The 24031-nt window shown below is 42.5% G+C and overlaps 2 protein-coding genes and 1 non-coding gene across 3 annotated transcripts; 1 reads left to right on the forward strand and 2 right to left on the reverse strand.

Moving 5' to 3' along the window:
* Window positions 1-2315: 2315 nt before the first annotated feature.
* Window positions 2316-15672, forward strand: LOC118103563 (NACHT, LRR and PYD domains-containing protein 12). The gene is made up of 17 exons (XM_035150643.2): window positions 2316-2513; window positions 6484-6583; window positions 7221-7334; window positions 7433-7543; window positions 7890-7962; window positions 8052-8262; window positions 8591-10385; window positions 10782-10955; window positions 11048-11215; window positions 11295-11462; window positions 11552-11725; window positions 11960-12133; window positions 12554-12727; window positions 13060-13221; window positions 13719-13892; window positions 13976-14022; window positions 14111-15672. Exons 2-17 carry the CDS (start codon window positions 6498-6500, stop codon window positions 14638-14640), a joined length of 4335 nt encoding a protein of 1444 aa, XP_035006534.2. The 5' UTR covers window positions 2316-2513; window positions 6484-6497; the 3' UTR covers window positions 14641-15672.
* On the reverse strand, window positions 4150-4737 carry LOC118103689. Its single transcript, XR_007032464.1, has 3 exons — window positions 4605-4737; window positions 4363-4486; window positions 4150-4248 (listed from the first exon to the last, which is right to left on the reverse strand). It is a non-coding gene; the product is annotated as an uncharacterized LOC118103689 (transcript).
* On the reverse strand, window positions 15146-18922 carry LOC118103564 (PI-PLC X domain-containing protein 1). The gene is made up of 7 exons (XM_035150644.2): window positions 18694-18922; window positions 18410-18546; window positions 17581-17706; window positions 17345-17500; window positions 16780-16892; window positions 16447-16517; window positions 15146-16053 (listed from the first exon to the last, which is right to left on the reverse strand). The coding sequence occupies exons 1-7, from the start codon at window positions 18809-18811 to the stop codon at window positions 15782-15784; spliced, it is 993 nt and encodes a 330-aa protein (XP_035006535.2). The 5' UTR covers window positions 18812-18922; the 3' UTR covers window positions 15146-15781.
* Between the last annotated feature and the right edge of the window lie 5109 nt (window positions 18923-24031).

Consider the following 24031-nt stretch of genomic DNA (forward strand, 5'->3'; position numbering starts at 1 on the left):
TAGACACTATAGCCCCGAAAAGGATCGATTTTACGCGCACCATGTTTGTACCTTAACAGAAAGAATTAATGTGTGTGTGTCTGTGAAGATGGCAATGAAACTGAACTCTAAACAAATGCAGTATGTTAGACAGGGGTGGGGGCAGGGGCAGTTTGGGCTGAATATGTGGGAGAATGTGTGGCCTTCACATCGTGACTTTTAGTAGCCGCTCTGGCTGGTTTTAATCTTGAAGTTGGTGTAGTGTGTGTGAATGACAGTTCACATCTCACACCTGTCTGATAATACCTGTTGTGGAGACTGTACATCTGTGGCATACAATACACTGAACTTGTTCTCATACCTAACTTACTATATTACAGCCTAAACTCCATTAGCTTTATTCAAACATCACACATACATGAATGCACTGTTTTCATAAGAAACTGTGACCTACCCTTAGAAACAATTCAAGCAGCTGCCACTAGGGTCTGAAGGACAGATAGGAAAGGCGTTGTTTTGTCTGGAAAATGCACATGCTTAGACACACAGCACATACAGCCGATAACGCAAAGGTTTCTCACTCCAATGAACAGCAACACCGTATCTGCAACACTACTGAAGACCCACAAGGCTTCAGCTGAAGGCCTGTCTGTAAAACATGAAACCAAACACTGTCAGAATGTGAAGATTTTCCCAGCTACTGTCCTCATCATTCGCAGTCTCCAGGGCCAAGAGGATGGGACCACGCCTGCGCACCAGCAAGGGAGAGCCAAGGTCTGAACCATGGTGACTCCCCCTCGTTATTGACCAATGAAGTTATACCTACTATTATAAGTACTGTACCCGTCGTCCGTTCGGGGCGACTCTTGACTACCCCGTGCTACTGACTTAGCCGAGGCTGTGTATTGAGTGCCCATAGCTATGTGCACATAGCTATGCTGTACCTTTTCATTGCTTCTAAATAAATACTTTTTGAACCAAACCAAGACTGACTCTTCTCATACCTCGGGATAAAAGAACACGACATAACCCCTATATTGTCATTGGACGCCCGTTTCCATGGCTGTGTCTGTCTGTTCCTTAGGGTAGAGAGTCTTGAATTGCAACATGTCTGCTGTGAATTGTTGTGTTAGGGATTTGATGCAAATATCCTAAGGAATACAATTTCTTGTCCTTAATAGTATTTCATTGATCAGCCTATGGAGTTTATGTTGATAATTTCACTTGTATTCACCATGATTTCTTGCAGTTTTTTATTCTAAATATGTTTAACACCTTTGAACAAACAGCATCATTCAACAAAATCCATCAGAAATACCTTCATGTAATATTAAAAATGGAATTACTGCAATTTTATATGCTTTTAGAATGTTTTTTATATATTTTTGTGGCTAGTGAAACCTTTCTCATGTGGCTGTGCAAGAGGAATCATTAAATTAGGGAAGTACTGGTTCTAAATCCAAAATGCAAATCTGAAAAACCAAAAAACCCGATTAAGGATATGATGCCTAGATGTCAAAATATCTTATCTAAGTCACAATAACTTACATACATGGAAACATAGAAATCTGCATCTGGTATAAATCCCATCTCATTTAATGTAGTTTAGTTCGGCAAGTAAAATGGATCAAGGGACATTTTTATTTCATTTCCTGACAGGACCCTAGAGGAAAAAGGTCAGGGGTCACTGAAATGATGAGGGGCCAAATCCTCTGGGGACAAACACAGATAAGGGAATGAAAGGGGAGAGTTTCTCAGTGTGAGGGGTGCTGGGTTACTAAATATAGTTTCTTATTTGAATAATTTTCAGGAATTAATGTCACATTGTAGAAAAGAAGCAGGTTTTCTCATTCACCGATGTACACCTGCCCCTAATATTTCCTAAATCTGGGATCTATATATACAATATTTGATTTATACTCAATTCCATGCTGCAGATTGCCTTTTCATAACACTCATTCATTTCTCCTCTTCCTTTTCGCTTCAGTTATTTCGTCACATTCTGTGGTCATGTGTCCCTTTTCCACTTGTCAAAGTGAAACTAAGTGTTCTACTGACTCACACCTCCTCCTTTGCACTGTGGGTATTTATTTGCCCTCAGTTGTGCTTTCGTGCAGAGCTCCCTCTTAAATTGACTCACAAATCTCACTTCAAACACAAGGATTATTATCAATGCATTTATTTGTGACACGCATATGTCATTGAAAGGCAATGAAACGCCATTCTGCCTGGACACCACCTTGGAAGACGCCTGCAGCCTGAACTCGGGGCAAAGAAACGCTCTCTCTCTTTCTTCCTTCCCTTCTTCAATTGCCATTGTCAGTCTGCAGCAGAAGTTGAGACACCTGGGTGTGTCCCTGGAAGGTGCCAAGTGTTTGTGAGTCTGTGAGGATCAGTGATGTGTTGCACAGGAGGACTCAACCTGAACCTGCCTGCGTCTCTCTCCTCTGTTTGACTCCTTTGTGGCTGAATTCTCAGGGGAAAGTTAGTTGGTGGTTAATTTCCCTGCTGTTGACTGTCCCCCCCTGACCAAGGTACAGTAACCAACGTTTTCTCTTCTTCTTATTGTGTGTGTTAGCAGTCATTCCTGACTAGGGTTCTTTGGGGGTTGTCTGAATTATTTTTTAATCATTTATATGTTAAATTAATAATAATACTAAAGTCTATCCTGCATTCCAAACAGCTGAGTATAAGTGGCCTAGGGTGTTAATAAATAATGTTTGTGCTCTGCCAAAGTACAGTATTATCACATGTTACGTTAAAAGCAAGTTTGAAAAAAAAAAAAAAGATGTAGAACGAATAGAACAAGTGAAGCATAGAAAATACAAACAGAATGAATGTGTAGTTCAGGTGTTTTGCTTTTTCTTGCATATTTGCATGGAAAGAGAAATGTGTGTGCGTTTCTGAGCCTCATTCTCTGCTGTGTGGTGGAAAACACATCAACACGCATCCTTGCATGTAAAGCTATCTCTCTCTCTGTGTGTGGGTGTGTGGGTGTAGTGTATGTGGGTGTGTGTAGCGTACCCTTACAGAACTCTCTAATGTACTTTGTCTTTTCTCCACACATATGAACACATTCAGTTGTACGTTTTCACGGTTTTATTGAATCAAGAAATAATAAAACAGATATTAAATACAATGCTAAAATATTGACATTGACAAATAAATAAAGAAGTACTCATATAATTATGTCCATGTGGAGCTCATGGCATTTTAGTGCAGCAGCTGAAGCAGCTAGAGAAGGCCTTTTTGAAAAACGTCCTGACACGTCTTGATGCCGACTTTGTTCTGCTCTCAGCCACGACCTCTGAACACCACAAATAAATGTTGGGTTAGTTCGACTGAAACAATAATCACCAGGAGTCTCCTCTTCATCCTCCAGTTTAGATGACATATCGATTCCTGGAGGAGAAGGATGCACCTCCTCGGAGGGTCAGTAAGTCAGGCTGCTGAGGTACAGTTTGCTGCACAGGTGCTGCTGTAACCTCTTCATCCTCAAGGTCCATAGATCTTGTCTTTGGAGTAGAAGGATACACCTCCTCGGAGGTCAGTGGTTCAGGCTGCTGAGGTACAGTCGGCTGCACAGGTGCTGCTGTGACCTCTTCATCCTCAAGGTCCAAAGATGTCGTCTTTGGAGGAGAAGGATGCACCTCCTCGGAGGTCAGGGGGTCAGGCTGCTGGGGTACGTAGGGCTCCTCCATGGTGACAGTCATGTGTGGGCCGTCACCATGCTGCTCCACAGCGAGGAAAGGGTGCTTGAGCACTTGAGCAGGTGTGATCCTCTCATTCTTGTTGACGTTCAACATCTTTTTCAAGAGATCAATGAAGTGCTCCACCTCCTCCTCGTCCTCAGCTATGAGGCCTTGATACATGATCTGGAACGACAAAGTTCAGAATATGTCTAATGACCAGATTAAATGATGCAAATGCAGTCAAAGAATAAGACTCCTGAGGAGCCTGTTGAAGACATTCTTGTATTAATATGACATTACAAATATTGACTTACCTTCTCAAGGGCACATGGATAGTAGAAGCACTTCCTGTCGCTGTAGTGGAGCCCAGTCTGAGCATGAATCTCTTCTGAAGTCTACAAAAAGACAGAGTTTAGGGTAAATCATGGATGGATGGATGGATGGAAGGATAGAATGATCGATGGATGCATACCTTCAGTCTCCATGTCCCACAGATATTGAAATACCGCATGCTGCGTGGTCCAGCGTCCAGTTGGTACGTGGGCGGTTCACCCAACATGTTCACAATGTTTTTCATCTGGAAACGCACATATGATCTGATTTAGGAGCCGATCTCTTACTTGCAAAAACATTCTATTGAGAATAAATCCAGGACGCTGCAACTATTTGCATCTGTAAGGAAGATACTTACGATGTCGTACTCGTGTTTCCCAGGTAACAGGGGGCGGCCCAGAGCCATCTCTGCCACAGTCAATCCTACAGACCACATGTCAATAGGCTGCCTGTGAAGGAGACCCAACATGACCTCTGGAGCCCTGATGGAGACAAAATAAACAACATTAAACTTCATGTATGAAAAGAAAACGACTAGTGACACAAAGCTGCAGCATCTCTGCCATATGTTGTCTTCTCTGCGACTGCTGTGTGCCTTACCTGTATAACAGACTCTGTCCCCCTGAGCCTGGATGTATGTCGAAGCCTTGGCGAGCAAGTCCAAAGTCAATCAACTTCACTTGTAGCGGTTTCTGCCACTTATCCAGCACCAGGATGTTCCCCGGTTTGATATCGCTGTGGACAATATCCAGGTCTTCCAGGCAGAGCAGTGCAGTCGCCAGCTGAAGAAACACAATTAATTATTATAGTTTGTTGTGAAGACAAAGTTCATAGTATTTGTTTCCCATCAGATTTGAAATTGACACTGATGTGATGTGAAATGACACTTCCACATCTGGGAATAGAAAGAGAAAATCCAACAAACCTGCTGCAGAACAGGCCGGATCTCAGAGATGGTCATAAACTGGACAGCCTTCAAGTATTCATCCAGAGTCATTTCCAGAACCTCAAAGTTGAGACATGTGAGGTCATCATGGACAAATGGCCCGTTCCATTGGATGATGTGGCTTCGATCTGCATCCAGAGTTTCTAATTTCTGGGGGATTTCAATCTGTGGAAGAAATGAAACATTATATTTCTTCTGTTTGCTCTCACCTAAAACATTGAGGAAGCTTTGAGAAATAACAAAATATTTCTACATGCAAATTCTTGCTTCAGTTTTGATAAGGCATCAGTTTGTACCGCACCTCTTTCCGCCCAACCTCCTGGAAATCGCCTGTGGTCATCTTGATGGCCACGTTTCCGTCAGTCTTAGTGTCCACACACTCCACGACCTGTCCGAACCCTCCCTCGCCGAGAAACTGCCCCACCCTGTCGCGGGAGGCCAGCAGGGTTCTCTTGGGTGTCAGGAGCTCGTCTGTGGAGGACGAGATGAGATGGACACAACATGAATATATGATACATATATGATACATAGCAAAATACACATCCGTTAAAAACTTCCACTCTATACCATATAATTAGTTTGTTTCATCAATAAAAATAAACTTTAGAATATAGGACAAGATGGTAAATATCCCTTGTACGTTTGAAGGTCTTCTGCACAATTTAAGTTACCAACTACCAGCTGCTAACACATGCTAACACCTGATGTTAACCATATAAAGTTGGCATTCTCTGTGTTTCTTAGATGCTAATTACTCAACTTACCTGACATATCGCTAAAGAAGCTGGACATCTTGGATCCAAAGTCCACAGTAATGTTGAAACACAACTGGAACAGAAGAAGAAAGTTGTCTAGAAGGTTTCAGTACACAGGCAACGACAGAAAGTTTCTGCGTGTGGTCTCAGCAAATTGAGTGGCAAAACTGATGTTCTTTCATCTGTGACTCTCATATATATATATACCTTTATGTCAAAGTTCTAGAATGTTTCCTTTGATCTAACCCACACTTCAAAGTCAAATGGTAGAGAGAGAGAGAGAGAGAGAGAGAGAGAGAGAGAGAGAGAGAGAGAGAGAGAGAGAGAGAGAGAGAGAGAGAGAGAGAGAGAGAGAGAGAGAGAGAGAGAATTATTATATTATTTTCTTTATTGCATTTAATGTATTATGAATTTTACAATGCAGTTATTTTTGGATCAGAATGCATCTTTAAAACAATAATAAATAAATGTTATTCAATTTTTTGGTACGACAGCTGTTGTTAATCAAAATGTATTGAAAATGTAATATGCCCCTTGTGCACCATCTAGTGGAGTCACCCAGACTATCTAAATGCCATAAAATAATCTAAATATGTTTAAAAAGCAATGAGTTTTCACAGCAGCAGTCTAATTGCACAATGTGTAATTATAGTACTGAGAGTAAATCCTGCACCATTACCGTTATTGGCTGCTGCTGGGTTTTCCATGTTACTTTTGCCAAAACACATGTGACCAAAGTGAACATCTAACACAGTGGTTTTTTGTTATTTCTGTAAAGGTTTAAGCTTCATTATGGACCAGCCTGAAGGCGTCGATGGGGGAACCCTCCCCTCTAGAACCTCTCCATGTGGGGGACATGACCAGACCAAAACTCAGAGGTGAGGAGCCCCAACATACACATCACAGATAGCACACGGATGTGGGCCACTTCAGGCAATGATGGGGCCCTTCTGACCTTCTTGTGGCGCGGACTAATATGAGCCTAAAGGGGCCCATGCACTTGTAAAATAGCAAATGTGATCCAAATATCCCAAAACAAATGTGGTGCTCTAAACTAAGTGTAATCTGGATGTGAACCCGGACTGGCCCATGTGGTAAATGGTGAATATGACCCAAATAGCACCCCAAAAAAATATGGGTCAGCTTTGGGCCACAATTTTGCTGTGTGGGATATAGCTGTAAATGTTTTTTTTGTTGTATTGTAGTGGTATTTCACATTACGATCACATCCTCATTCTGAGTGTTTTTGCAGAAGTATTCATCGTGACTCGTGCATTTTTATGGGGTTTTTAATATGACAAAACACCTCTATTAATATAATTTCTTTCCCCTTTTTCATTGAAAGCTTCAAGGGGAAGTCCAGAAAATATGAAAATCATCAGCTTTTTAAAAACCAACCTCCTTTCCACCTCAGGACTCATATTTGGCTACCCCTCATACTGTATGTCATTCCCTTCCTCTTCTTTGTGGTCACATGATTATTAAGTGTAAAAAAACCTCTGTGTTGTGTTGAAGCTCAGGGAAGCAGAGGAAGCGAGCGGCCTCCCCCGTCCCCAGCTGTGTGTCCATGAAGAGCAGCGAGTCGATGAAGCTACCTCTCACTTTTAAAAGACAGTCTTCTGAGACCGAGTAAGACAACGCACTGTGGTAGCACTCTTCACCTGAGAATATGTGGTTCATCATCTTTATAGTGAAGAGTAAATGTGTGTGTGTGTGTTACATTAAAGACCAGATCATCCGCAGCAGAGAGCAGAGTCTCCTGCTGAGCCCAACTATGTGTCCATGAGGAGCAACATGTCAATGGAGATACCTCTTGTTTTTCAAATACACTCTCCTGAGTAAGTCTCTATCAACAAAGCAGAGAACAATACATGCATCATTAATAACAACTGCCCAGTTTATTTTGAAGCACTGATTTAACCCCTTGTTCTTCTCTTATATTGATCTCGGAAATTGATCCACCCTTAAACATGAAGATTATATATATATCTGTGAAAAACTTGAATATAATCAGTCTTCTAAAATACAAAATGAGGGAAAACCAGTGGCAATAGTGATTTATAGACATATTTGCTGGAAGAATAAATAATTCCTTGATCAAAAGTTGGGGATTGAGGTGGGTAAAGTGTTGAACAAGTGGTAACCAGTATGAAAATCATATTGTGTATGTGTTGTCCTCTCCAGACTACAACATAAGAAAGTTTGCAATGGTCAGTGTGACCTGGAACATCAAGCAGGCTTGGACTCCTTATTTATGGTGTGTACAAAACACATTTAGATTCTTCTCTTATTGCTCTCCATTATACTTTCTATTGACACATTGGTTTGTGTATCATTGTTTCCCAGCGGCTCGAGAACAACATTGCTGTATTTATGAAGAACGAGCTGAAGAGGATGCAGAAGATTTTAACATCGGGGTGTCCGGATGACGGGGTGGTGACGTGCGGGGAGGAGGGAGACGAGGATATGAGGAGCGGCAGAGAGGCGTGTCGGAAAATCGCGCTGCTCTTCCTGAGGAGGATGAAGCAGGAGGGGCTGGCTGAGTCTCTGCACAGAAGTAAGACCGTCGATCAGGGCAACGGCAAATGAACGTGGTTAAAACTTCAAATCTCTTTAGAGCAATAAAGAGACTGTAACATTTCCCCAAGTTAATACATGAAACCTAAATCTTATTTTCATCTTTGTGTTTCATTGTTCGATCTTTTAATTTGGATCAATCTCTCCTGTTTTTATAATTGAAGTGGACAGAAATGTGCATTGATTCACATTTCTCTTTAGCTGATTTCCTTGAAATGCAACTTGACTGCTCTTTGTGTAATTTCTTTTACGTGCAGTTGATGTTTAATGTACCAGCACTTCCTCTTGTTTTTTCTCTGTTTGTGCAGATTTTCCTGCCATGTGCCAGACTAAACTCAAGTCCAGTTTAAAGCAGAAGTACCAGTGCTTGTTTGAGGGGAATGATAAAACGGAGAAGCCCACCCTTCTGAACGAGATCTACACAGAGCTCCACATCACGGAGGGAGGCACCGGCGAGGTCAACGACGAACACGAGGTCAGACAGATAGAAATGGCCTCCAGGAAACACGCGAGACCCGAGATGACGATCAGATGCGAGGAGATCTTCCAAACGTTGCCAGGAAAAGCTCAGCCGTGCAGGACGGTGATGACCAAGGGAGTCGCCGGTATCGGGAAAACCGTCTTGACACAGAAGTTCACTCTGGACTGGGCGGAAGGCAAAACCAATCAGGACATTCAGTTCATGTTTCCCTTCACTTTCCGAGAGCTGAATTTGCTAAAAGGTCAAAAGTACAGCTTGGTGAAACTCGTTCACCGTTTCTTTGGTGAGACTAAAGACGCCGGAGTCTGCAGCTTTGACAGATTCCAGGTCGTGTTCATCTTCGACGGACTGGACGAGTGTCGATTGCCTCTGGATTTCGCCAACGCCGAGATCCTGACTGATGTCACAGAGTCCACCTCAGTGGACGTCTTGCTGACAAACCTCATCAGGGGGGAGCTGCTTCCTTCCGCTCGACTCTGGATAACCACGCGACCTGCCGCAGCCAATCAGATCCCTCCTGAGTGCGTTGACATGGTGACAGAGGTGAGAGGGTTCACGGACCCACAGAAGGAGGAGTACTTCAGGAGGCGATTCAGGGATGAGGAGCAGGCCAGCGCGACCATCTCCCACATCAAGACGTCACGGAGCCTCCACATCATGTGCCACATCCCCGTCTTCTGCTGGATCACCGCTACAGTCCTGGAGGACGTGCTGAGAACCAGCGAGGGGAAAGAGCTGCCCAAGACCCTGACGGAGATGTACATCCACTTCCTGGTGGTCCAAGCCAACCTGTGGAGCTTCAAGTATGGCGTAGGAGCCGGTGCAGATCCCCACTGGAATCCAGGGAGCAGGGAGATGGTTTTGACTCTGGGGAAACTGGCTTTTGAGCAGCTACAGAAAGGAAACCTGATTTTCTACGAATCAGATTTGATGGAGTGCGGCATCGACATCACAGCGGCCTCCGTGTACTCAGGATTGTTCACGCAGATCTTCAAAGAGGAGAGGGGGCTCTCTGAGGACACGGTGTACTGTTTTGTCCATCTGAGCATTCAGGAGTTTCTCGCCGCTCTTTACGTCTTCCTCACTTTCATTAACTCTGGCGTCAATCCGCTGTCTCAAACGAAAACCTGGTGGTCTAAGCTGTTAAAGGACAAATCCAAACTGTCATATCTCTTCCAAATCGCCGTAGACGAGGCCTTACAGAGTCCAAATGGCCACCTGGATTTGTTCCTCCGCTTCCTCCTGGGCCTTTCACTGCAGACAAATCAGATTCTCCTCGGGGGGCTGATGACACAGACGGCATACAGCCCGCGCTCCAATCAGGAAACAGTCGAGTACATCAAGAGCACCATCAGGAGGAATCTCTCCCCAGAGAGGAGCATCAATCTGTTCCACTGCCTGAACGAGCTGAACGACCGCTCCCTGGTGGAGGAGATCCAGCAGTACGTGAATTCGGGCGCCCTCGCCACCGCCGACCTCTCTCCGGCTCAGTGGTCCGCTCTGGTCTTCATCCTGCTGTCGTCAGCGGAGGAGATCGACGTGTTTGACCTGAGGGAGTACTCGGCCTCAGAGGAGGGTCTCCTGAGGCTGCTGCCCGTGGTCAAAGCCTCCAACAAGTCTCTGTAAGTGCACAGAAAATCATTAGACACGTTTAATACATGAATGTGTAAATCCTGGATTCTTCTCGGCTGAGATTGATGGGGAATTAATGGGAAGTTTTGCAGGTACTTGGGCTTAAACCACAGTATTGCACAAAATAAAAGGTTTAATGGTTGCACCAGGTGAAGTCAGGGTAGCACTAAAGTTACTGGATATCGTTCTGAGGGGAAAATTAATGCATTTACGAAATTTAATGGCATAGCTCTTGAGGCGTTTGATCCCAATTCTAAAATATTGATGTGCCGGTGGACTGAAATGATTCAAGTCCAAATTGATGCAGGAGATGCTGACTGCAAAATGATAATCAACATTTCTCCTTTGTGCAGATTAGCAGATCTTTTTTGTTTTATGTTCCTCAGGCTGAGTGGCTGTAACCTGTCAGAGAAAAGCGGCGAAGGTCTGGCGTCAGTTCTCAGCTCCCACTCTTCCAATCTGAGGGAGCTCGATCTGACCAACAACGACCTGAAGGACTCGGGGGTGAAGCTTCTCTCTGCCGGACTGGAGGATCCACGGTGTCGGCTGAAAAAGCTGAGGTTGGAGTTTTATGCATTGACTCGATTAAATAATGGCGTAAGGCAGTCCAATCTTCTTCTACTGACCTCTGACGTAACGTTCATTTCACCAGGTTGAACCAGAACAACCTCACTGAGATTTGCTGTCAGGGGTTTTCATCTGTTCTCAGCTCCTCTTCTCTCCGAGACCTCGACTTGAGCTACAACGACCTGCAGGACTCGGGAGTGAAGCTGCTTTCTGCTGCACTGCAGAATCCGCACTGTGCACTGGAAACACTCAGGTCGGGAGGAATCAAGTATTGTGGCAACAGTGACATTTAAATGTATTTATACAGAACTGACTGTGAAATTGGGTTTCAGGCTGATTGGCTGTAAGCTGTCAGAGAAAAGCTGTGAGTCTCTGACTTCAGGTCTCAGCTCCTGGACCCTGAGAGAGCTGGACCTGAGTAACAATGACCTGCAGGATTCAGGAGCGACGCTCTTGTCCACCGCGCTGCAGAGTCAGCTTCGTGGTCTGGAAACTCTGAGGTTAGATTATCACACGTGCATGTGGGTGACAAATGGCAAAACTCTAGAATAACTTCATGCATAAAGAAAACGTCTCCTCATTTCATCAGGTTGATTCAAACTGGACTCACAGAAAAATGCTGTCCGGAGTTCTCGACAGTTTTCAGCTCCGAGTCGTCCAGTCTGAGGAACCTGGACCTGAGTAACAACCACCTGCAGGATTCAGGAGTGGAACTGCTTTCTGTGGGACTGGCGAGTCCACACTGTGCCCTCCAAACTCTCAGGTTAGATTCAGTTTATAAGATTTTGGTGTTAATCTTGGAGTTTTTTTGTATGATATTATTTAAACTCATATTTTGTCCTTTAATCTAACACTTGATAATATTATGTTTCTTAAATCCTATTAAAAAAGATATTAGTTATAGAAATGATTTGACATTTTGGGGGGATGGGCTTTCTTTGTTTTTGTTCTTTTTACTGAGATCATGAAGCTAAATGTTTCCCGTCTCATTTGTCAGATTAAATCAAACCAACCTCACGGAGGGATGCTGCCGCCACATGTCATCAGCCCTCAGCTCCCAGTCGTCCAGTCTGAAGGAGCTGGACGTCGGTAACAACCTCCTGCAGGACTCAGGAGTGGAGGTGCTGTCTGCAGGACTGCAGAGTCCATGCTGCTCGCTGACAAGTCTCAGGTCAGAGTTTTACCTTTTCACAAAGGTTCCTTCAAACTTTTGGCAGATCTCGCCCCAAACCTTAGACCTAATGTGCTTGCTCTCTTGGTCCGTCTCAATCTGGGCATCCACACAAATGTATTCTCCGTACATTATAATTTATTGTAGCCATTTTTTAATAGAATAATCGTGTTTTTCAACATCGCATTTGAGTTTTCTTCATCGTTCCTGACTCTTATCCAAACTACAATTTCGGGGGAAATATAAAGAAAAAGGGAAATTGTATCTACTTCTTATTTGCTTCTGCGGGTCGCACTTTCTGCAATCATTTGCTCTCGCTTCCTCCTGGCTCAATTTGCTGCAACTTTCATCTTCAAAATCCAGTCAGATTGAAGTTCATTTCAGTTTAAATAAGGGAGTTGACTGGTTGAAATCCCTCAGGCTCAGTGGCTGTAGCTTGTCAGGGAGGAGCTGCGAAGCTCTGGCCTCAGTGCTCGGCTCCCGCTCTTCTAATCTGAAAGAGCTGGACCTTCACAACAACCACCTGCAGGACTCTGGAGTTAAACTGTTGTCTGCTGGACTGAAGAATCCAGGATGTGCACTGGAAACTCTCAGGTGAGATCTCAATCCAACGCCACTTGTCAACTGAACGTTTCTACTCTGCTTGTTTGTTTTAAACTTGTGCAGAAATTGCGATACAACACTTCCTTTAATTACTGTTGAAGGGTGTTGAGGTTATGCATTGCATGTGTAAAATGAGATTTATCTTAGCGGATAATTAAAATTGTATGTTAAATAAAAGACATTTTCCTGTGCTTTTACTTTTATCTGCAACATGAAAGTTGTTATGATGCTTTAAATATCACGTTACTGGAGTGTTCATTTGTTTTTGTTTTCACTGACCCTAAAAATGCAAAAATATAAATGTAAATGTTTACATTTTTTAGGTTGAATCAAACAAGTCTCACAGCAAAATGCTGTCAGGACGTGTCATCAGTTCTAATCAGTCTGAGAGATCTGGACCTCAGCAACAACGACCTTCAGGACGCAGGAGTCAAAGTGCTCTGCGCTGCACTGAGGAGGGAACACTGCCGACTGGAAACGTTCAGGTGAGCGACACTCAGTCCTGTAATTTATACCTGTGCTTGTCCTCATATTGCAAATCGTTCACCAGCAAGGGCCGCGCTGGGGGATGCACTGGTGACCTGTCATTCTGTCTTCCTTCATCCCTACCCACATCCCTTCATCCTCCATCTTTCATCCCTACCCACATCCCTTCATCCTCCATCTTTCATCCCTACTCACAATCATTCATCCTCCTTCCCTCATCCCTACTCTCATCCCTGTATCCTCCCGCCTTCATCCCTACTCTCATCCCTTCATCCTCCCTCCCTCATCCCTACTCTCATTCCTTCATCCTCCCTCCCTCATCCCTACCTACATCACTTCATCCTCTCTTCCGTCCTTCCCTACTTAGAGGTGTGGTTGAGGCGTGGCCCTGCTCCTAGGCTAACTAGGTTAACTTCATATATATTGTGACTGAGGACTACCGAGCCCTGCAGCTGCAGCCACACATCATCACACGTGTTGCTTTGTATTCGTGCAGGTTGTCTGGCTGCTTGATCACAGAGGACGGCTGCACTTCTTTGGCGTCGGCTCTGAGGTCCAACCCGTCCCAGCTGAGAGAGCTGGACCTGAGCTACAACCATCTGGGAGAGTCGGGAGTGAAGCTGCTCTGTGCTCCACAGGAGGGTCGAGGGTGCAGGCTGGACACTCTCAGGTATTGTGGGAAAAATTCTTTATGTTAAATGTTTATAAAAGTTAATTGTGAGTATGGTGATCTGACTTGATTTTTTCTTCCAGTGTGGATCATGGTGGTGTTCAGTGCTTGAAATCCGGTCTGCATAAGTGTAAGTGTAATATTTAATCCATTAATGTGGCATACATCATATAAAACCTGCAGATTTGCTTCTACATTTGTTTATTTCTCACTATCAGATGTCTGTGAGCTCACGCTGGACCCAAACACAGCACACAAAAATGTCCACCTGGCTGAGAACAACAGAAAAGTGATGCTGGGGATAGAGAAGAAGCCGTATCTCGATCACCCGGACAGATTCGACTGGTGCTACCAGCTGCTGTGCACGGCCGGACTGGCCGGTCGCTGTTACTGGGAGGTCGACTGGGAGGCAGGCGTTGACATCGGAGTGACTTACAAAGGACTCAGGCGGAGAGGAGCCCGTGACGGCAGCAGGCTCGGGTGGAACGAGAAGTCGTGGAGTTTGGAGTTGACTGATAAAGGTTCCTACGCCTGGCACAATAACATAAGGACGCCGCTTCTCGCTTATAGCCCGGCGGGTTCTAACAGAGTCGGAGTGTTTCTGGACTGGCCCGCTGGAGCGTTGTCCTTCTACAGCGTCACATCAGACTCACTCATCCACCTGTACACGTTCTACTGCGCGTTCACTGAGCCGCTCTACCCTGGATTTGGCTTCTTGTCATTGGAGTCATCAGTGTCCTTGTGTTAGAAAATGTAATAATTTCCTCAAATAGCCTCCATTTACCTTGATTATTTTATATATATATATATATATTATTAGAGTTTTTAAGAAGAGTTTATTAATCCTGAAGTGTTAAAATATTAATTAAACACAGCAAAGCTTTTTGTAGCAGCAGACAGTGATCACATTACTTTTACATATGCACTTTTGTATTGATGGCTGTTTTTATTGTCTTCATTTTGTATTTATTATTATTATTATTATTATTATTATTATTATTGACTGGCCCTTGGGGACTTTAAAGCTTTTCTCACTTTACTGAAGCCACTGATTCATTATTCAAACACTGAGCGTCAAAGAAAGAAATCCGGGATCACTATATATTTAAAAGTATTTATTTGCATAGTGCATGAAAGTGTATATTCCAAACCTATTAATTAAAATACAATACAACAATAGCTTTCTATTAGAAATAGAAAACATAAAAAAAGTATGCTCAATATTTAAGTGCACAAGGAAAACAACAATACTGTTTAATATAGTAAATACTTTTATAAACGCATTCTCACAAATATAATAATACAAATTATACATCATAATACTACACCATAATACTACACATTATCATTATATATATATATTATGTATATATTCAAATGTTATATTTGTGAGCATATGTTTTTGACGTATTTGTTAACAGCTTCGCCTGTGGAACAATATAATAAATGACATTACAGCTGGTTATAATAAAAAGTATATAACTGGTGCATATTAGGAAAAACTTAAAATGTGCTTATTGCTGTTGCAGATGTTAAAAAAATGTGTGTAAACTGCTGAACATTATTGCATAGTGGGAAGTGCAGTGGCACCAGAAAATCTGAATATGGCCATTTTAAATATAGGAGTCATATATCCTTTGTAATGTGATAGACAGGAGTGAAACAACGCAAATCCAATGGGACATATACACATGATCTGACATATTTGGTGCTGTACACTACAGTGTGCTGTCTTACAGCAGTTTCAGTTAATTCCATTAAAATTTGTATTAATGTTTAACTTGATCAAGACGCTCCAGTGTAAACAGGATGAGATTCACGAGTATGACTCACGGGGCATTTTTGTATGTGTGTAAACAAGGCAAAAGGAGATTTTTGTACGTTGGAGCTCAGACACAGCCAGTGGCGTCTCCTTGTGTCCTGCAGACGGGATGCAGCTTGTAGTTCAGGCCGATCACGAGCGTGCAGAACTGACTGACGTCCACAAAGTCGCAGCAGACGATGTTGACCCGGCCGTCCTCGGGCCCCGGCCGCTGCTCGCTCGCCCAGCTCAGCAGCAACGTGAGGCCCTTCATCGTCATCTTCCTCATGGTCTGGAGGGGATGGAGGAGGACGTACGGGGCGTCTTCGGTCAGGTTCAGGCCGCTGACGTAAAAACCAGCTGGAACACAAAAACGGTTACAGATAGAATAAGTGAAGGATGAGGAAGACAATTTACAAAAGGCGATTGAACATAAAACCACATGTTAAGTAAGATGTCTGTTTAGAGAGTAAAATTTGTCCCATTTGTAATAGTACTGCACTATAATGCCATTTTTTATATTTGAAGTCCAATAATCTTCAGTCAAAAATATATTTATTAACATTCATAACTATAGAGATGAATGTAATAAATATAAAGATTTTACTTATGAATGAAAGAAATATGATGCATCACTATGGATTACATGTTAATGCATCAAGATTATTCATCAAATAATATAGCTATGACAGGTTTTCAATACTTTCCCTTAAATCAAACTTTGAAAGGAGGACTTTTTATTTGTATTTTCACCTGGTCGTCTTCTGCGCTTCTGGTCCTCGAGGAAAGCGATCACCTTCTTCGGGTCTGGGCTGTCTGCATACCTGGAGACAGAGTGCCATCATGAGGCCAGTCAGGTTAACATTTATTGATCACATTTTAAATCAATCTTCAAGGAAATTTGGGAGATGGGGTTTGTGTGGTGATAAATAAATGGGATAATCCCGGAGCTTGGAAAATGCTGCAGCTAAGCTTGTGTGATAATATTGCGCTGATGCTTGATTCTGATGCATGACAATAAAAACAATGTTTCACAGTGTGAAATGCAGGCAGTGTCGAATAAGAACATTTAGAAACTCAAGTTACCGGTAAGGTATTTCAGCCCACAGCTCAGGGTGCTGCAGCACCACCTGCTGGTTTCCATAGGAAAGGATGACCTGCTGCCCTCTGGACCAACAGGAGCGCAGAGTGGGGGTCTCCTGCACATATACACACATCGAATTAAAGTTAAATTAAATTCACTAAAGAGGATTAATTGTTGGTACATTTAATTCTGTCCAAAAGCAGCAGTTCAAAGAATTGTGGGAGAGACAGTCAGCTAAGAATAACGATCAATCTCTCTGAGCCTTGTAATCGAGTTACTTTCACTATTTTAGCTTTCGGTTCCATTCTAATTAGTTTAAATCCGTCTTCTAACCAACTCACTTTTATCAATTACCCAATAAGTCAATTTAAATGCCAATCAAAAGTTCCCAAAGCCCAAAGTGGACTCTTTAAGTCTGTTAAAGGGTCGACAATCCAAAACATAATTATAACAAACAATACTGAGAAAAACAGCAAATTCTCACATCTGACAAGCAGCAGACGTATTTTGATACGTGACTTGAATTATTAATCTATTATTAAAAGTAGTCTCTGTGAATCAACTGACCTTTGAGGAGCAGAGTTTATCTCCAAACAGCGTGATGATGTTCTCCACCAGACGGGCGTGATCTTCGTCCGTCAGCGAATCGAAATGCGAGCAGGAGACGATCACGACCTCTTTGGGATGAGCGTCCAGCCAGGCAGCCAGTTCGTCCAGAGCCTCCTGCAAACAAACTGATATCCTTATTACAGCGAATGCAGTTTCTTCCCCTCTGATTACTGCGTTCAGTGTGGTTCGCGTACCTTGACGGCCATCAGCGTGTAGAGGCCGTGGGCGAAGAACAGTGCGCGGCCTCCCGCTGGCTTCCTGGCGACCCGCAGGTCCAAGAACCGAATACCGAGGTCACACTGATCGCTGAGGACCGACTGCTACACTCACATACAGCGAGAGAGCGAGTGACAGTAAAAACCAAAAGGGGGAAATAATGTACAGTTTATCCACAAAAACTAACTTTGAATAATTGCAAGTGTCTGTAATTCCCGTGCCACCAATACCTTGCTCAACAGCAATGGCAGAATAACTCCAAATCCTAGATCCTGGGTTATACTTGTAGTTGAACAACTTTAATATCGTTAGAACTGAAAAGTAAATTAGTTTGACATGTATGTAAGTATGTGTTTTAGTTTTATCCATAAATATTACGGGATAGAACAGGCGTGAGTGCACTCTTTAGAAAAATGAGATAAAAATATGAATGCAGAATGAGTTGCTTTGCATTCAGTAAATGTTATATCACCTTTTTCACACGTTAAAGTGTTAAGATGAGAGATTGTACTTCCTGATTACTCTGATCATTTATGTTTTTATTCCTCTAGTAAATATTTGTGACTCCTAAGAGTAATGAGAGTGTAGTATGTTGCGAATAGATGATCATGATAAGGTATTGCAGTCAGAAACATAATAAATAGAGCATTTTGTAATGGAAAACAATTGTGGCATGCATACAGTCTCATTTATATTTTTGCCTGCATGCATCCACCAGTTTTCTGTGCTCGGTGTGCAGCTGCGCCACCACTGGCCCCTGGCACCACGTGTGTGTGTGTATGTGTGTGTGTGTGTGTGCTCTTTAACCTGTGTGGTGGCCCAGCGGTACACACAGGGTCGAGTCCAGCAGGGAAACAGCCTGTCGACCACTCTGAGGAGGCAGGACTCTGACCTCAGCACGGGAGAGGACACATCCAGGCAGAAGGACATGCTGTCATGGCTCCCTGGTGGGGGGAGGGACAGCCAGGTTACTTTTGGCCAGGTAGTTGGTAGCAGTTTAAAGGTGAATATATAATCTGTGGGTTCACCAATCAGGGTTATTTGTGCTAAATATCCCGGTTTACCCACTTCCACCCTGGTGTTGGCTTTACCTGGTAGGGCCAGGTTCCACAGCGGGACGTCCAGCAGCTCCCCGGGGAGACGGGACATCCAGTCCGGGTTCCCTCCGAGCTGCTGCCGCTGCTCCTCCTCCATGCTCCTTCTTATCATCTCATCGCGGAGCTCGAACAGGCTCCTTCTCTCTCTGTTGTGCAGGAGAAACTCAGGGTTTGTTTACAAAGACTTCCGGGTACGAAGCGTCGATGACAACAACTTTTCCGGGTTTTTCAAAATTAAAATCGGATAAAGAAAAAAATTTTCGCTTTCAAAATAAAAGCCACATTCACATAGCAATAACCCAGTTAGAGGTTCATTTTTTTTTGCTCCGGTTCACTCTGTAATAATTAAATACAGTAAGTTTTAGTTTTATTTCGTCATAAACAACGTGCGCATAATATACTATTCACAAAAAAAGAAGAAAATCCACAATTTCAATCCAAAATGCTGAAGTTGCTACTCACTTTGACCCCTGGAGGGCGATGTTCAGCCAATTTAATCAATATATATACATATAATATTCATATTGATTTAAAATTAAACTTACAAGCAGCTCACAATTACATTCACACTTTTATCAACACAATATTAAAACAACTTTAATAATGAAATTAGTACCATGTTGATAATATCAGTATTTATGTTATTTATGTTAGCCACAGTTTGTGCAGTTACAATTTTAAATCGCTGCTATCTTCAGTGGAAAGAGCATGTGATATTTACACCGTTTATTTAGGGTGGCTTCAGTCAGTTCACTGTAAAAATCCAATAAGACAATGAGCAAAATACTTACTGATAAGGAAGGAAGGCAGGAAACAAAAATTCCTAATCATGTTAGAATTTCCTGGAAGTGTTTTTATCCTCCACTGTCGCCTGTTACATGAATGTCGTTAACTTTTGTAACTTCTGTGACCCAAAACTTCTCCATCTTTTCGAATTTCTAATCCGATATTCACAAACATTTTCTCAGGAAACTTTGAGTAATAATTCTTGGGAAACCCTAATCCTGAATACTTTCTATCTCATGACATTTGCTATTTTATAATCATGCATTTTAACCCACTAGAGTTGTATCCTTGAGTCTGTAGCTGCCTTAGTTCACTTGGGTCTTTGATCTTATATTATTTAATAGATATAAATATATAATCATAAAAAAACTGCACTTCTTTTCCATTGTTCTATCTATATCTCTGCAAATCATTGAATCCTCGTTGTGCATTTCATAGTGTTTTTAACATCATATATTATTTTAGTCAATTAAAAATCCAAATCATATTTTCATAGGACATTCAGGGCTCTATTTGAATTATATAAGTGCAATAGGCTTAAAGGAATAAGTAGAAACACAATACAGTTTATAATACAATCTATAATAATATACTGCACTGAAATACACTGTAATAAACACAAATACAAATACAATGAATCATGAAATTGAGTGTGTACATGTGTATGATTGTATATTTGTATAAGGTAAGTGTGATACAACATATTAGGCCGAGGCTCTTTGACCTCCTCCCTCCACATGATCCCCATTACTGCAGTCGCACTATTAGATTATCCCTGTGCGTTGCTGTGGAAAGTATTAGACTCCGAAAACGCTAAAAATAAGAAAGGAAAATAGCTGCTTTGCTTTCTGAACAAGTGTTTGATTCAATCCGACATGATGCAGCAGAAAATCGAATTCTCAATTAACCACATCAAACTGTCTGTCGTCAGGATTTTCCTTCTTTTTCGGACGTGTACGCGTCGGCCACAGGACATGTCGACACTCATTGGAGTCACCCATGGACGGATTATTCCAGTTAAATGTTTCAGCAGGAGAAATAAAAGGCTAAGGACAAACGTGTGACTGCTGTTTAGCACTTGTCATGCTGCTGTTACTCTGAACTGTGGAGGACAGATTTCTTGCCGCTCAAATTCTAGCGCTCTCTAGCTGCAGCTGATGAAACTTATGGTAGTAAACACGAATCAATCATAAACATCCCGACAGTTTATCACATGCACGCTGCCGAGCTGAAATTCAAATCAAATCATTTCAAGTCTAATCCAGTCATTTTGTTTTTGTTGTTGGTCTTTTTAAACATTTCTCAGTAACGGGATGTCTGAGTAGATTTAAGCATCATGGCCGCCCCCTCGCTGCGTCGGCTTCAAAATCCGTTCCTCCTCCTCCTCCTCCTCCTCCTCCTCCTCCTCCTCCTCCTCCTCCGTGCCTGTCCTGTTTCCCCTCAAGAAATGCCAATCATTTTGGGTAAAATGAAAATATAAAATAAACAACCTCAGTCACAGTTAATCGAGTTACGTGTTGATTCTGCTTTCCAATCATCTTGTGACCTTTAGAATTACAGAATCTTGTGACTGCCCCCCCGGAGGTCCCGACTCCCGGGCGGAAACCGCTTCTTTTAAATACACACTCAGTATTAACTTAAAGGGAGGCTACAAGGTTCAATATAAGACGATTTTCAAAGCGGGGGAAAAGTTGCTCCTTACTCCTTCTGTGTGTGTTGTGATCCAAGCGTCTCTTACTGCGATGCCGAAGCGAGTTCCGGTGCTCGCCTGACATCTAGTGTCACAGAATATCATACAAATGACCTTTAAACTACAGTCTACCTGCTCTGTAAGTTATTTGGGTACCAGACAAATGCAGAGAGGGGACGTGGCCAGTCATCAAATCATAAGGAGGAGGAATGAACAGGGGATGATCATCCGTCCAGACAAATCCCTCGTGTTCAATATTAATCGATATGGACCAGCTCAACTTTCGGTCTCTCTCTTGTTCCGGTGTGTGTGCTTCTGTTCTTGATTAAGGAGGTTAAGCGAGTTCACAGATTTATTTAGTTCGATATCTCCTTGTCAAGAGTTATGTGATTTTATAGTTTATTTGAGGTGAGGGATTCGGACACCTTCAGCTTCCTCATCGTCACTGTCACTCAGCAGGAGGTCTTTTACCATTTACAGTACATTCCCAATGTCGTCTGCTGTCGGGGAATATTTCCATTCCCAAACAATCAGGATTTTTTTATTTATCCAGTTTTTTCGTATTCTTTAACTCTCATATCTTATCTCTACCAATGTTTATTGGACATAGTACAGGTACTTGGTAGTACATGAATATTAGGGCAATATGACGACAGTATACAGTCAATTTAAACAGTTTGACTTTGTGCCATATATATGATACCTCAGTATTTATCCCTTTTGAAATATATATAGAGCGGAGCGCTGTCGACAATGAGCCAGACTGATTTCTGGATTTGGTTGGATTCATATTTAATATAATTTTTTATGTGATTCCTGCTTAGAATTAGCTAAAAAGAGAAACTTCTTTGTTTCAATTTTATTGATTTTCCTGAAATTTGACTATATCACCATATATCTTAGCCCCGGGGAATAAAAACACATATGTTAAGACATATAATCACCCACTTCTAGTTAAGATAGCTCATTCCCAGTCCTTCTAGTAGAGCAACCTGCTGCATATGAAATACAAAAGGAAGTACATAAATAATGATGGTAATAATAATAACTAAGATAAATCCATTTAAGAATATGTTATCTTCTTGGGAGCTTGTCACCACACATGTATGTTATGATGTACATATGTGTGTGTGAAACATGTTTGCCCACACTGTAAGCGGTTGTTGCGCGGCTGTCGACATCACAGTGAACCGGTGCTGTCACTTTCTAGAGGAATGTAAGAAGCGTCCTTTTAATTTTATTTTTAGGTCGCTCCTTTAATAGTGTTAGGGGGTTAATAGGTTTCTTTCAATGACTAATAAACCAATGAACAAGAACGAAATAAACTCTGTGGTATTAGCAGTCGTATTGTTGGAGCTGTGGGTCGATTATTTATCCGAACAGTTTTTTGAGCCGTCAGCCAAGTGGACCCATCGTCATCCTTCTTTCATGTCAGAGCCGGGCAGAAGCTCAGACTTGGTTCACACGAGCAACGCAGATCCAGCACATTGGAACCATTCACACCAAATCAGGGTTCTTCTCAGGTCGTCTCCATTCGATTAAGTGTTCTTCTGTTTTTTTTTTTTTATCTCCGTCTCCTTTTAACTGAAATGTACGCGTCCTCAAACTGTTATTTATTCTTGTTTTCCAGGATTAGCCGTTTGAAAAGAGCATCTCCATGTGACACAAATTGGGATAATGAGATAACAGGATTGAGTACTAGAAAGCCTTCGGGAAAGCCACACCCCTCTGTTCTGTTTTGATGACAGTACAAGTTTCCATCCACACATTGATCCCAGTCTGCATTAGATTACACACAGGACACAATAAACCTGGATAACACGTCGCTAAGATCTTTTCTGGGCAGGCACCACTTTATTTAGTTGAACTGTTGCACCTTCATACTCACACCCGGACCACTGAGGTCAACCCAACCTGATGCTTCTGCATGTCCCGAGGTCTCGGTTCAAAAATAGAGGTGGACGAGGCTGAATCTAATCTCAGATGTTTAAATCGCTGCTAAACAACGACTTTTTCTAACTGGCTTTCAAGTCACGTTGAGTTTGAGACCTTGTTTTCATCTGCTTTTGTGCGAAATTTTGTTAAATAGTTATGATTTAGTTTTATTCTCAGATTTATTTCTTAGTATTAATGTATGAATGGATTTTCATTTTATCAAAAAGTCACAACACATGAAAATACAGATACACGCTGCCACACATCAGTGGTGATGGAACTACTACTTTTTGGAGTTGTGACTTTTTGCAGCTCGTGTGTCGTCAAATTGATGAGAAAAAAGGGGATGAGACTTTGCACATGTTTTTTCTATTTGCACAAAATGTTGAAAAGTTACTGGGTAGCCAAAATCAGGATGATCCCTCATGTGGAGGAAATATACACTTTACAGATTAATTGAGACAACAAATCCTGCAGAAATCCCTTTGCTTCTGAGCTGGGATACAAAGTGTAACACAGCGGTGCACTGCCACGTGTTGGGCGTGGTTAGGGAGTGGTGTTACACCTGTAACCACACCCAACGCATTTCACTGCAAATCTTTGAAAGGGCCAAAGTGGTTGGACGGTGATCTATGACTTATTCTTTTTTATCGAACTCTGTTCACGCAAAACCCTCGACACATAAAACAATGCTTCTCTTGTGTAAGTCCAAATGAGGTATGCACCGTATGCTCCACATGTGATCTCCCTTTTCCTCTGAGCTGTGTGTTGTATGTTGATGTCCGTCATCATGAGTGAGGGCATGTTCGAGAGTCCAAGGGATGCTGAGCTTTGTAGCTTGGATTTATAGCCGTCTGAATATAAAGTGACCTGCCCACTTCAGTCACACCACTGCCTCCAGCTTCCTGCCCCAGCGCGGGT

The sequence above is a fragment of the Hippoglossus stenolepis genome, chromosome 24 (assembly GCF_022539355.2).
Source record: "Hippoglossus stenolepis isolate QCI-W04-F060 chromosome 24, HSTE1.2, whole genome shotgun sequence".
Taxonomy (NCBI): domain Eukaryota; kingdom Metazoa; phylum Chordata; class Actinopteri; order Pleuronectiformes; family Pleuronectidae; genus Hippoglossus; species Hippoglossus stenolepis.

What these genes read in the sequence shown, in the direction of transcription:
- LOC118103563 (XM_035150643.2), top strand. Translation starts at nt 6,498, where the DNA reads ATGGACCAGCCTGAAGGCGTCGATGGGGGAACCCTCCCCTCTAGAACC. An exon ending in TTTCAAATACACTCTCCTGA is followed by an intron (nt 7,544 to 7,889) that starts GTAAGTCTCTAT and finishes TGTCCTCTCCAG; the next exon opens with ACTACAACATAAGAAAGTTT. An exon ending in TGTGCACTGGAAACTCTCAG is followed by an intron (nt 12,728 to 13,059) that starts GTGAGATCTCAA and finishes TACATTTTTTAG; the next exon opens with GTTGAATCAAACAAGTCTCA.
- LOC118103564 (XM_035150644.2), bottom strand. Translation starts at nt 18,811, where the DNA reads ATGATAAGAAGGAGCATGGAGGAGGAGCAGCGGCAGCAGCTCGGAGGG. An exon ending in ATAAACTCTGCTCCTCAAAG is followed by an intron (nt 16,893 to 17,344) that starts GTCAGTTGATTC and finishes GTATATGTGCAG; the next exon opens with GAGACCCCCACTCTGCGCTC. An exon ending in TGGGCTGAAATACCTTACCG is followed by an intron (nt 16,518 to 16,779) that starts GTAACTTGAGTT and finishes CTCTGTCTCCAG; the next exon opens with GTATGCAGACAGCCCAGACC.